Genomic DNA, 14,176 nt, shown 5'->3' with positions numbered 1-14,176 from the left:
TACTGCTGTCGATGTTGACCTCCGTCACCCAGGCAAGGTCATGTCTGTTTGGTCTTTCCCCTGTAAGATCACTCTTTTGTCCAGCCCTTTCCATACTGAACTAAATGAAAGGAAGTCGCTATGCATAGCCTACATTTAAGGAGTGAGGAGTTATGCTCCACCTCCTTGAGGCAGTATCTCTCCGTAAATTATTGAGAATTCTTCTTAGGACAGTTTCCATAACCAACTCCTACTTACCTTTTTTGTTTCATCCATCCCTCTCTTCCCCATGCCAGGCTCATGATACTATAGTTCTGTACCTACGGGTTCTGGATGGTACCATTCTTTCTCTCTCTTTGTTCTTACTATTGCTGGATATCTCTTTTCCACCCCCAACTCCCTGAATGTTCAAGTCCCCTTTAACCTTCAGGACTGCTTGCTTCCTCAAGTACCCTGTCCCTTAGGAAGTCTTCCCAGAACCCAGTCTGCATTAAGGGACTTTTCTCCAGTCCCCAGATACCCTGTGTATGTTCCCATCATGACATTCACTCATCATTCATTCTTAGAAATCGCCTCTGTTAGACTGAGTTCAAAAGCAGGGGCTCTTTTTACTTGCCTTTCTATCCCCTGTAGTTGTACCTGTGTCTGATGTATCCCCTTGCATAATCAGACACATAATCAGTGTTTTATGAATGAATGAACTAAAAAACTTTCACAATCTCAGATATGAGATTTCTTTGAATTTCCAGTCCTTCTGTCTTGTCAACCATCACTGTATTCTGCTTTGTGTCATGGTTACTTGGATACTTATTTTAATCATTTTAATAGCTCCAATATTCTTAAAGGGCTGGGATCATGTTTTATTTCTCATGTAGTTTCATGATTTTTTTTTTCACTGCCTTTGTCTTTCCTGTTGTTTCTATGACAGTGTCTTGCACAAAATAGATGTTTGGTAAATATTTGTTGAATGAGTGAATCAGTTAATGAACAAATCTATGAAATTGCCTGCAAATATAATTGATGAGAGTGAATTACACAAGGGAAGGAAGGTAATAGACTGGAAAATAAATGGTAGAGTTTTCAGACTAAATGAAAGTTGACTTGTAAGACCTCCTAGCACATTATTTTCAAATTTTTGTAATGTGCAAATAAATACTGTAAGATTTTTGAGTAGAGAAATCTCAAAACATGATTTTTTTCTAAATGAAAAGTTTCTTTGCTTTTTAAGAACAGCAGCAAGGAGAGTCCAGCCTGCTTCAACTCTTAGATGGACCTTCCCCCCAAAAGACATACCCTGTTACTCTTGAAAAGAGCTGACTAGTGTATAACATATGTTCCTTCCTCTCCTTTAAAAACCAAAAGATCTCAAATCCAATATTTTTAAAATAACATTTTTATCTATCATAAAACACACACATACGTATATATTTGCCTTTTTGCCTTTTCTAGGGCCGCTCCTGCGGCATATGGAGATTCCCAGGCTAGGGGTCGAATCGGAGCTGTAGACACCGGCCTACACCTCAGCCACAGCAACGAGAGATCCAAGCTGAGTCTGCAACCTACACCACAGCTCACGGTAACGCCGGATCCTTAACCTACTGAGCAAGGCCAGGGATCGAACCTGCAATCACATGGTTCCCAGTCAGATTCATTAACCACTGCGCCACGATGGGAACTCCATAAAACATAAGTTTTAAAAAAATGTCCACTGCTGGGTTGAAGTGAACAGTGACCAACAGTTCTGGAAACAAAAAATTCCTTAGGCCATAATATATTATCAGTATCACCAACCCCAAATTCAACCTCACTCAGAGAAAGTTGAAGTAGAAGGGAATTTAGTCCTTTTTCTCTACAAAAAAGTAAATTTTACGAAGGATGTTTCTCAATTAGTATTGGATTAGAACAGCCTGTAGATGGCGTCCTTGCATCAAGAGCCATAGGAGCTTGAGTAATACTGAGGAAAAAATATTTTCAATTAAAACTATCTTTCTGGAGTAAAAGAAAATATCCATTGTGTTGCAAAATTATCTTGAACTGAGGGACAGTTGGCATCACAATGCTAATGTGTTTTAAGGGTTACCAAATGTATATTATACAAAGAAATTCACTGAAATGAAAAATAATGAAATTTTGAAAAGAGGTAAATATTATCTTGAAGAAGGCTGCAAAGTTTTAGATGCAAACTAACCTAATTATGATTTACTTGTCAGTATGAAGTATAGTGGTTAAGAGACTAGGCTTTCAAATCAAATGCCTGGGATTGGACCCTGACCCGGCCACTGGCCACTGACCGGGTAAGTAAACACAGTTACCTTTGGGTAACCACAGTCAACTAACGTATTGGAACTTTTTTTTTTTTTTTTTTTTTTTTTTTTTTTGGCTCATTAGAGCCGCACTTGTGGCATGTGGAAGTTCCCAGGCTAAGGTTCCAATCAAAGCTACAGCGGCTGGTCTTACACCACAGCCACAGCAATGGGATCCGAGCCATATCTGTGACCTACACCACAGCTCACCACAATGCTGCCAGATCCTTAACCCAGTGAGTGAGGCCAGGTATGGAGCCCGCATCCTCATGGATCCTAGTCCTGTTTGTTGACTACTGAGCCACGAAGAGAACTCCCTATTGGAACTTTTTAACCTTTGTTTTCTAATCAGTAAAATGGGAAACTTACTGGACCTTTTTGAGCCTTGTTTCCCAATCAGTAAAACAGGTACTAATAATAGTACCTACTTAAAAGACTTGTAAGGATTAAATACGCAATTAAAAGTGTTTTTTTAAATAAAGACACAAAGTTCAAATCCGTTGTAGGTTTCTTGTTTAACTCTTTTTAAAGATCAACAGTTGTACAGCTAAAAATATTTCGTACTTGGAAATGCATGTTCTGTTGTTTTTAGTAACTTCTGACCTAACACTTAATTGAATGCATGCAGGTGTTCAGCTTCTCTTCTTTTGTTCCCAGTTTGCTCTCTCCTGGTGAGATGTCCACTTCTCTACAAGACACTGAGTGAAACAACACGCCCAGCTGGATACACTTGATCCTTGTGGGGCATTTGTCGCAGCATTTGGATGCCAACCCTTTTCTGAGTCTGAAATCTTTGTTTTATTTTTTTTTTCTTTCAAAACCTTTTGCTTCCGCTTTCATTGCGCATCTAAAGGATTAGGCTGGGGGCAAATTAAATCCTCTCTGCTGGGGTCAGGTGGGTGTGGTTAAGCTGGAGCCCACTGCCAGCCAAACTACTCTTGCCAGGGGCAAGGCCAGAGCTTTGGTCTTGCGCTAAAGCGGCTGCGATTTCAGTAGGAACGCAGCGCCGCCTCCAAATTTCTCAAAACGCCAGCAACTATGAAGATATTCACGACTTTGGGGACCCCTACCCCAGGAGGTCAGGTACGCCTAGTCATCCGACACTCAGGGAATTCTTCCAGGCGCTTCCAGGGAACCAGGAGAAGCGCCTCCACAACTGTTAAAAGCGTCCTCGTGGTGTCAGACAAGTGAGGAATGAAAGCCACGCGCGCCAAGCAATCAGGGCACCACTGGACGATGGAATCTCGGGTTTTAAATGAATGGGAATGCGCCAAGGGGCAGCATAGCGCGGATGGAAAAGGGTGGGCTTTGCCGAGGGAGAAATGAAGTGGCGGAAAGGGAGAAGTGGAAGAATATACACCGTCCCTTAGTACTGGGGTAGATGTGGGCGTTATCACCATCATCATTATCATCTGCGCCCAATCAAGCCGGAGGCAGCGGCGAGTGACGTCTCAGGGGTCCCTTTAAACGCTCTTCTCCGCGTCTCCCTCCAACACGCTCACCTCTCGCGCCTACTCCCACGCGGCGCACCCCTGGGAGAACGCGGCCGCCGGGGGTCTTGCGCTGCCCCACCCCGCGCGTCCCTCCAGCGCCCCCCGGTGGTGGCTGGTTAGTCTAGATCGCTCCTCGCTTGCACCGCACTTGGCGCTTGCCCTTCCCGCTCTTCCTCTCCCGCTGTATTTAACCCTCTGACTGTTAGCCTCGCTCCGCCGGCTGGCATCTTCGGCTTTGCCAGGCTTGCGTCTCTGCTGTACTCTCTCTCCTGTCCAGCTCTTGCGGGTTCTTCCCGTCCCTCCTCCTCCCCCCCGCCTCTCCGGCTCACTCGTACTAGAGCCAGAAGGCTACACGCCTAGGCGTCTACTGGAGAACAAGCTTCAGCTGAGGGAGAACTTAACCGCTGAAGGTTGGGTAGGTGCGGCAGAAGGGGTTTCAGTGGCGAAAGCTACCAGCTGAAGTAGCATGGCCTCGAGAAGCGCCTTCGCTGCCGCCGCGCTCCAGCTCTGGAGCATCCTCCCGTGCCTGCTGGTGCTGCGGGCGGAGGTCGGGCAGCCGCCGGAAGAGAGCCTGTACCTGTGGATCGATGCTCACCAGGCAAGAGTGCTCATAGGTAAGGCTTCCGCGCCCGACCCTGAAGCTTCTGCTTCTTCCCCTGCCGGGGGTCTTCACCTTTCCATTAAAGAAGCATGCGTTTAGTATGGTTTTAAAACTTTAATTTCCAAGGAAGTTTACCCTCCCCCCCTTTTAATTAGGTATTTTCCATCTAAAAGCTTGCAGACGTCTCTCAAGAAACCTAAGCTGACCTAGTGTTTTGATCATGCTATTGCTATTTCTGCTCCCCTACGTTTTAGGTGGACCCAGCGTTTGTTAGCACTAGTTAACTCCACGTGCACTCCTTTGCCTGAAAACCTGTATCTTTGGTATCATTCTTATCACAGAAAGGAAGAATTATTGGTACCAAGGCAGATGCTTTATGTAAAGAAATAACCTATTGCTAATTCTTTGGTGCTCTTTTTGCATGCAAGTTCTGATCTGGATTCTTTTTAAGTCTATCTAGTTTGATAATTTTATTATTTTTTGAAAACCAGGGTTTGAAGAAGATATCTTGATTGTTTCAGAGGGGAAAATGGCCCCTTTTACACATGATTTCAGGAAAGCACAACAGAGAATGCCAGCTATTCCTGTCAACATCCATTCCATGAATTTCACCTGGCAAGCTGCAGGGCGGGTAAGTTCCATTAACCAGAAAGACTGAAGAAAATTACCCTTTAATATTTCCAGCACCTGAATGCAGGTAGAACTAATACTATAGTGTAGTCTGCTACATTTTAACAGTTTTTTAAGAGTGACTTCTCATTTGATCTTCAAAGCAAATAAAGAGTTAACTCCCATTTATTTAAACATATCACAGAAATTAAAGATTCTCAAAAGGGTAAGCAAAGTGCCTAAAATCACTATTTTGATGTCTCAGTGTCTTCAGGCTGCTGGAAACACAAAGACCTTAAATAGCAACCTACTTCCTTTCTGTGATCACTGACATTAAAATTTAACATACTATTTAAAGGACTCTTTTCTTAATCTGTAGTAAATACCAACCACCTGTGACACTGTTTACACTTTATAGCAAATCTTAAAGTCTATAAGTATTTTCAACATTGTGCCTTTGGGAAAAAAAATGGTATGTTGAGTGTTAATCACTGGAATGATGTGAACACTATATTTTTGGTACAAGTTCACAGACTCAAAGTGTCATATAAGAATGTTTATAAAATATTGCAAGCTATTTTTAAGTTACCGTTGCGATACTTTCGTATGGAAAAAGAGAACTGCTCTATTTTTTTTTTCTGAAGGAAAAAGTCCTTTTATTTGTTAGCACATTGACCTCTTTTGTATGATTTGCAGTATTACATAAATGACCTCTAATTTGGGAAAGAAAGGGAGAATAAATGTCACGTGAGTTTAGTTTCTTTTGTGCAATTGGAGGATTTACTCTAGAGGACAAATGGTAAGTAATACAAGAGAATTTATGTTAGCGGGCAAAATGTTATCTCCTATGAAAAATCATGGTAATTATAATTAAAATCACACTTTCAGGACTTCTACTTACATGGCTGTTTACATAAAGAATGTGATCTATTAAAAAGTAGCTGTTTTTAATTGAGACATCACATCAGTTCCCTCTAATTACCTAATGTAGTATGGACATGACCACTTGAGCGCCCTTTCCCCTCCTCAGGTGTGTTCTTTGATTTTTCCTTTCTGAAATAGATCAAACCCTTCAACACTGTTGTCACAAAAGAATAGATGTTTCGGATCCACCAAAGGTCCTAACAGAAAGGTCATCTATTCTAATATCCCCATTCTGTAGATAAGTTCACTGAGGCTCCTGCTGCTCTATAGGGAGATTATTTTTTTTCTTCCTACAGTTCCTTCTTCCTACTTTATGGACAACTAATTTTGAAATGTAGTGAAATCAATAATAAATCAAGGAATGGCCTTATAATTATGTCCTTTTTCACCAGACTCTATTGTGATTGACCACTTGTCAGTTGGGATCAATACTGGTTGTTTTTAAAAAGAATATTTTCTTAAACTTTTATGGACCTGTGTGAGTCATTAGAAGGTTGACTTGCATCCCTCCCTAGGTGAAAGGGTTCAGTAACTGCAGGTGAAGTAGAAAATGTCAATAACTCTGATGGATGGATTTTTCCCTGTGAATTGTCATCTGAAGAATGGAATTTGGAATGAAGGCTTAAATTCCATGCTCTCTCCCCTTTGCAAACATTGGCATATTGTTGGGTACAAAATGGATTGCATAGCAAACAATCTCAAGAATGTTTCCTGTAGGGGGTTAGAAAAGACGGTGGAACTGGCATAGAGAGGAAGATTGTAGCATCTTTTTCTCTCGTGGTGTTGATTACCTATGTGGATAATCTTATTATGCAGGATAGTGTTAGTGCCTCAGTTATCTTACTCTGTTTCATCTGCTCCAGACAGGTTATCACAGGTAACTGTGTGAAATCTGGTGTCTGTTTTTCCTGGGGTAGGGATGGGAGGTAACTAGGAGGGGAGAGTTGTATGACTCCAACACCATAATTTCTGAAATGCATGGAAATTTTGAATATGGGAAAAATAATGACTTCAATACCAATTAAATATTTTGAAAGGCATCTTTGGCCAAAGCCAAACCACATCAAAACATCTACATGGAAAATGAAAAGTTCATCGCATTATCTAGTTATTTCATCCAAAATAATATCAAACATTTAGGGATTTCAGCACAAGCAAAACACATAGCTAATGAAATTTTAAACTTGAGATTTAAGTGTTTTGGCAACACCTGGAAAAAGTTGAAATAACTTTAGGATTGAAGAGCTAGTAGAGTCAGTAGGTGTAACCCACTTCAATAAATTATTTCTCAAGTAACCCAAGGCGTTGTTGAGGCCATCTTTTTTTTTTTTTTCTTTTGCTTTTTAGGGCCACACCTGCAAGCATATGGAAATTTCCAGGCTAGGGGTCAAATCCGAGGTGTAGCTGCTGGCCTACACAACAGCTACAGCAGCAACACAGGATCTGAGCTGTGTCTGCAACCTATACCAAAGTTCACAGTAATGCTGGATCCTTAACCCACTGAGGGAGGGCAGCAATCGAACCCGTATCTTCATGGATACCAGTCGCCCCAACGTTGGGAACTCCTCTTGGGGCCATTTAAAATAACTTTCATGTTTTATTCCAAACGAGTGCGAATAAAAATTACAATGAGATTCCTTTCCCTACATCACATTTTTAAAAGTTTGGTCAGGTTTTTAAAAAGTGCTTTCAGTATGTGGAGAATTACACATATGGGGCTGATGTCCGTGTTAGCCTTTCTGCAGGGCAGTTTGACTCTGGCCAAAGGCCTGACGTAGAACCTTTGATTAGGAAATTTTACTTCTGGAGATTCATGCTAAGAAAATAATCCTGGATATGAATAATATTTTTTGTGCAGGCCTATTATTCCTCGTCGTACTGTTTATAAAATGGGCAGAACCTAGAGGTCTGTGATAGTGGTAGGAAGCATCAATAAGAATATTCTATCCGACTAGGAACCATGAGGTTGCGGGTTCGGTCCCTGCCCTTGCTCAGTGGGTTAAGGATCCGGCGTTGCCGTGAGCTGTGTTGTAGGTTGCAGACGTGGCTCGGATCCCGCGTTGCTGTGGCTCTGGCGTAGGCCAGTGGCTACAGCTCCAATTAGACCCCCAGCCTGGGAACCTCCATATGCTGCTGGAGCGGCCCAAAGAAATAGCAAAAAGACAAAAAAAAAAAAAAAAAAATTCTAGACATCTGCTCAATGCCATGGAAAGATGTTCATGGCAAATTAAGTCAACAGTCTATAACAGTATATTTTGTCTGGTTCCATCACAAAATACGTAGGCGTGGAATTCCCACTGGGGCTCAGCATTCACAACCTGACTAGTAACCATGAGAATGTGAATTCGATCCTTGGTTAAGGGTCCAGCATTGCTGTGACCTGTGGTGTAGGTCACAGACGTGGCATGGATCCTGCGTGGCTGTGGCGGTGGTACAGACTGGCAGCTGTAGCTCTGAATCGACCCCTAGCCTGGGAACTTCCATAGCCACAAGTGCGGCCCTAAAAAGCAAAAAAAAAAAAAAAAGACAGACCTAGGAAAACATGTCTGATAAATGTCGAATCCTCCAATGTGTTAACATTAGCTATATTTGCATGTATTATGTTTTGGTTTTACCGTGGTGAATATGTATTGATTTGTAATTTTAAATTTTATTTTATATTATGTGTATGTAAAACATTGTACTTTAGAGTTTGAAATTGTATGATCTGTATTGTAGTTATACTTATTATCCAGTATCATTTTTATACTACATCTTACTCAACAAAATGGTAAAGGAATTTTTTTCATGGCTGAGCATAATCCATGGAGCCCAAAGAATTTGCTGTTTGATTCTCACTCACCAGTTTCTTGTGAGATCTTTAAGAATCTGCTTTGGAAAGCTTTCGTGCCTGAAATCAGATTCCCTGACCTCTTCCCTCTCCCTGAAATCCCCATTTTCCATGGAAAATCCTGTCTCCACTTTATCCCCCATTTAAAATACTCATTTTCTGACATGCCCCTTCTCAAGGCTTTTAGATGAGAGAAGAATTTCTACTAAAGAGGCTTAGGCTTAAAGGATTTTTGGTAATTAAAGGGAAAATACTCTTTATTACCATGTATAACTTTTAATAGTTGATATTTTTCAATGAGGCATTCCTTATTCTAATTTTTCCCTAAATTTGAGACAAGTAGGACCCTGAGCAACCACTTTGGTTTTCTAAACTACAAACTAATTAAAGATTTTATTTGGAAAATAACCCTTTCTAAACCTAAAGGCTTTCAAATAAAACTGTAATGAGAAGTTTTGTTAGACAAATCTCAATTTTAATACTCGGACACCACTGCTGATTTCCATATGAACCAATTTGCTGTACAGCCCCCAATTTTTTTTATTTGTAGAAATCATATAAGTAAATATTTATTTATAAAAATCATATAGACTTGATCTTAATTACTATGATATATCACATGCATGAAGATGCTAAAGTGCTATGAATCTAGTGCCTTGTCAATAGGGCATCTCTCTTTATGTTGGCATTTTTAAAGCAATGGTGATGAATTTATACTGAACCATCTAGTTTTTTTGACCTCCTTGTGACCAAATGCCTGGAAAGTTTGGTAAGGGGTGGAGTGAAACTGGTGTCTATGGACTAGAAATTCTCTGGATGAAGATATTGGGCTGGTATTAACTTTAACCCACCACGTGGATTACTAAGCAAGCTCTAACCACCTGTCCAGATCCTAAAGTAAACTATAGCGGTCACAGTTGTTATAACCACTAGAAGTCAGTGATGTAACTTCATTTTTTCTCAATTTTAAGATGTCTAAAAACGAAACTTCAAAGTGTTGCTGTGGATACAGGAAAGGAAGAAGAAAGTTTTGTCTGCCACTATGGGGAAGTGGCTGGTCATGTATATACTGTGGGAAATCTGACTTTACTGGTTAAACTGCAGAGATGTGCTCCTTTGATCAATGTGTGATCATTGAAAATAGAAAATATTAGATGTGTTGAAGGTTCAGTGTATGAAATGAAATTTTTTCTAACCTATAAGGTTAATTATAAATGTACTGGTAATCTTTCCTAGCTCCCTATCTTTTAAAAAGAGCTTCTTGAATTATTGAAAACTGCCAGAAATAATAACAATACAAAATCAAATGTAAGGAAAGCCTGAGAACTTTGCCTGGTTAGCTGTCTTTGTGGATGATTGCAGTCAGTAGCACTCAAAATCAGCCCTTTTTAAAAAGTTGAAGTAAGGTTGATTTAAAATGTTATGTTAGTTTCAGGTATACAGCAAAGTGGTTCAGATTGTATATGTGTGTGTATGTATACATTCCGATGTATGTGTATACATACATATATGTGTATTATTCTTTTCCTTTATAGGTTATTACAAGGTATTGAATATAGTTCCCGGTACTATACAGTAGGACCTGTTGTTTATCCGTTTTATATATGGTTGTGTACATCCATATCTAAGCTCAGCTTTTAAATGAGGAAAGTACCATTGGAAAAAAGAAGTCAGAAACAGGCCAATTTCCGGACAACTGACTCACATGTTTGCTAATTAAAAAAAAAAAAAATCACTCTACTGACATGTGTCTATAAGATCAGCCGGATAATCCAGTTCTGTCATTCAAATGCCCTTAAAGCTCTAGATAGCTTGTTTTTGCAACGTAGTGTTTGATATGATGTAACACCGGCCCCCTAAAATTGGCTGCAGTATGAAGTCTCAAATTTCCCCTTGGTCTGGTTGAGTTAAGGAGACCTGTGTTAAAATGGTTTTTTCCCTCCTTTCTCCCCTTGACAAAAAAGTCAAAGAAAAACAATAGAGAGTGAATTTTCATTCAAGTACTTCCTCTCCCTCTTCAAAGGAACTGCCAAATGCCCTTAAACACCTCCTCCCAACTCTGAAGTTATGGTAACACTTACTGTTATTACCTCAATCCCTTAATATATACTGTTCACATTTTTTCCTAATGGAGTTATGATTGTGTTTGGTAGTTACAACCCAAGTAGTTGCATACCTTCACACTCCTGGGGTTTGCCGTCATACCTTTGCAGTGGTTTTATGTCACCCGGAGGAGGAAATGCCTCATTTTTTTGACCCCTGTTCCATGGTGTCAAAGTGGGAATGTGAATATGTTTACATATCGTGGGCATGACTTTTTTTTTTTTTAAGAAGGTACTCCTATCAAAAGCACAGCTTTAAACCTTTAATGTTTAGATTCTGCTATGCTGTGGTATTTTGCATTGTGGTGTTGTGGACATGCCACTAGGGATCAAAGAGTAATTCTGCAGAGGGCCCATTTCATTTAGCAAGGCAGGCATGTGCCAGCCATCTGTTGTATCTGCTGATAGAAAACAGCAGTAAGTTTCTCAAACTTTTGCCAGGAAAAAAAAAAAAAGACTTTATAGCTTAGGGGAGATGAGTTACAAGGTACCTTGTAAGCCACATCTGGTTCTAGAGCAATTTACATGGCATAAATGTAAACCCCCACTATGTCCTCCTTACACGGTGGCATAAAGGCACATAAACAAATGCTTAGCCGCTCTCCTCTGTGTTTATTCCTGACTTTTAAAAATCTTTTAAATTGTTGTGGTGAAGTGGAAAGGAATGATATTCGGTACAGCGTTTTGTTTTGGATTAAACTCATTTAATTTAAATGTCCTTCATGAATAGAATGGGTGTTAAAAGGAAAAAACTTTAGGGATTAGGAGTTTAATGAAAATGCCCTTCATCCTTCAGCTGGATCTTTGGAGGAGGTATTGTCAGATCGGGGCTTCTTTCACTACAGTTTTAGCCAACTTATTCCATTCTCCAACCTGGGATGAACTTGGTTACATTCCCCTGAACGCTTAGTGGATGGGGAGTTCTCCCAGGCAGCTTTTCTCTCTGCCTTTGGCACTCAGTCAGTCAACAAACATAGAATTCAGTCACAGAGAGCATTCAAAGAGGAGTAAACATGTGCCCTGCCCTCAGGGACCTCATAGTCTAGGAAACAAATATCCATCACACTCATGCATATGAGGAAAGAAAGTCTAGACCTGGCTGAGAGCACCAAGAAGGCAACCCATTTCCCTGTCTAGAGGAGGAAGGGAGCCAGGAGTCTCCCCTGAACTCACTGAGCAGGTGATGTCCTGCAGGATGAGTAATTGCTCATCAGTCCAGCAAGAAGAAGATGCCTTCCAAATGTGGAGAGCTCAGGATGGTCAAGTGCATGGAGGCTTTAAAGGAAGGCACGTTCCAAGTGATCATGATGGACCAAGGTAATGGAAATTCACTGAAGGGGATGTCAAGGTCAAGTAATGGAGAAGTGTTCTGGGGGAGGAGAAGGAAGTAGAAACAATTAAGGGAGGTTTCTCCTCTGCTGTGAAAAGATTGGTCTCCACATTTTGCAGCTTTTCCCCAGGGATGTGTCAAGTACATCTTTGGTGTCCATGTTGGGTAGACAGTGGCTCTTCAACAATGTCATTTAGCTCTTCTTTCTTATTAAGCTTTTGGGAGTGTTTGTGATGATCAGTCTCAGCTCCAGGTTATTTATTTATTTATTTTTTTAGGTGATTAGGGCATAGGACTATAACAATATTGCTTCTTGTAAGTGCATAGGACACAAAATTAATTTTCTAGTGGAATCTAGAACTTTAAACTTGATTCAAGGATGCTTGAATAAGGAAAGTAATGTTAATTTGAAGAATTGACCTAGTATCTCTGCTTAACACCTATACTATATTTCTTTTTTTTTAATCTTTTTGTCTTTTCTAGGGCCATACCCATGACATATGGAGGTTCCCAGGCTATGCTATATTTCTAATTGTCAAGAAAACCTTTCAAAGTGTCAAAAGTACAATAAAGATCCAGAAATTATACTTGGCAGATGATACTTCAGTTGAAATAATGAGAGATCGAACACTGAAAATGGATTAATGCAAATTAAGCCTGCTTCTTCAAGTAAATACTTTGATTTTCTTTCAAAATGTATTAGTTAAAACTCCATGGAGTTCCACTGTGGCTCAGAGGGTTATGAACCTGACTAGTATCATGAGGATGCTGGTTCAATCCCTGGCTCGGTTTAGTGGGTTAAGGATACAGACTTGGTGTGAGCTGTGTGTAGCTCATAGATGTGGCTCGGATCCTGCATGGCTGTGGCTGTGGCACAGGCCAGCAGCTGTAGCTCTGGGAACTTCTATATGCAGTGGGTGCAGCCCTGAAACACACACAACCCCTCTGAAGTCATAGGACAATTTCTATTCATCTCTGTTTTCTTCAGATAAGCACATGAATATCTTTGTCTTTGAGCTGTACATTTTGTCTTCTTTGGGGATTTTATGGACGGATCTGATGAAAGAGACTTGGAACATATCCGGCATCTTTTGAAATCTTGGAAAATATCAGGTATTTTTTTGAAACCCATTCACCTGGACAAAACCTCCCAGGGCAACAATGTGTTGTGGGCCTGGGACAAAGGGACAGATGTGGCAAAGGAGTTCTTCAGTGGCAGAGAAAGGACATGACCCCTTCCTTGCTTAGCTGCTCTTGGCCAGAACTCGGATCATGCTTCAGGTGCAAAACATGAGGAAGAACCAATTCCCTGAGAAAATTAGAAGCTACCTGGAGAGACAGCCACATATAAATAGATCATCCTAATAATTCCTGGTGAGTGGTGCGGAAGAAGTGCTGAGGCTTCACTTAGAGTGGAAGCACTCAGGAGAAGTAGCACCAGCACTGAGTCTGACTATGGAGTTAGCCAGGCACAGATGTGGAAGAAGGGATGGTTCTTAGAGAAAGAAGACAAGGTAACGCATAGAGACGAGAAGCACATTATGCGGGGAGCAAGTACTTCGGTGTGGCTGGAGTGTCTGCAGGGTAGGGAGTGGAGAGGTGGGCAGAGGACCTTGTCCTTCATGTTAAGCCATCTGAGACGTACTGCGTAGACGGTGTGGAGTCAGTCCATGACAAGTATAAAAGCAAAGGACAGTAGAGTCAGAGTTATAGTTTAGCTTATCCTGTTAGCAGGGTGGAGGGATAGCTTTGAGGGGAGTCAACAGCAAAGGGAGAAATCAGGGATGGAGATAAGAAAAAAATGGGGAGGAGTTCCCATTGTGGCTCAGCAGGTTATGAACCGAGCTTTTAGCCATGAGGATGGGGGTTCAATCCCTGGCCTCACTCAGTAGGTTAAGGGTCCAGCGTTTCTGCAAGCTGCAGCGTAGGTTGTAGATGTGGCTCAGATCCACTACTACTGTGGCATAGGCTAACAGCTGCAGCTCTGATTCGACCCCTAGCCTGG

At 41.0% G+C, this 14,176-nt stretch overlaps 1 protein-coding gene across 1 annotated transcript in view; it reads left to right on the top strand.

Moving 5' to 3' along the window:
* Positions 3,783-14,176, top strand: part of WIF1 (WNT inhibitory factor 1) — a 93,472-nt gene continuing 83,078 nt past the window's right edge. Inside the window, exons 1-2 of the mRNA NM_001315718.1 lie at positions 3,783-4,389; positions 4,868-5,007. Of these exons, the coding sequence (NP_001302647.1) occupies positions 4,242-4,389; positions 4,868-5,007 (288 nt within the window). The 5' untranslated portion in view covers positions 3,783-4,241. The remainder of the gene's footprint in view (positions 4,390-4,867; positions 5,008-14,176) is intronic.

The sequence above is a fragment of the Sus scrofa genome, chromosome 5 (genome assembly GCF_000003025.6).
Source record: "Sus scrofa isolate TJ Tabasco breed Duroc chromosome 5, Sscrofa11.1, whole genome shotgun sequence".
Taxonomy (NCBI): Eukaryota; Metazoa; Chordata; class Mammalia; order Artiodactyla; family Suidae; genus Sus; species Sus scrofa.
Note: the sequence above shows the minus strand (reverse complement) of the source record. Positions and strands in the feature narration are given on the sequence as shown.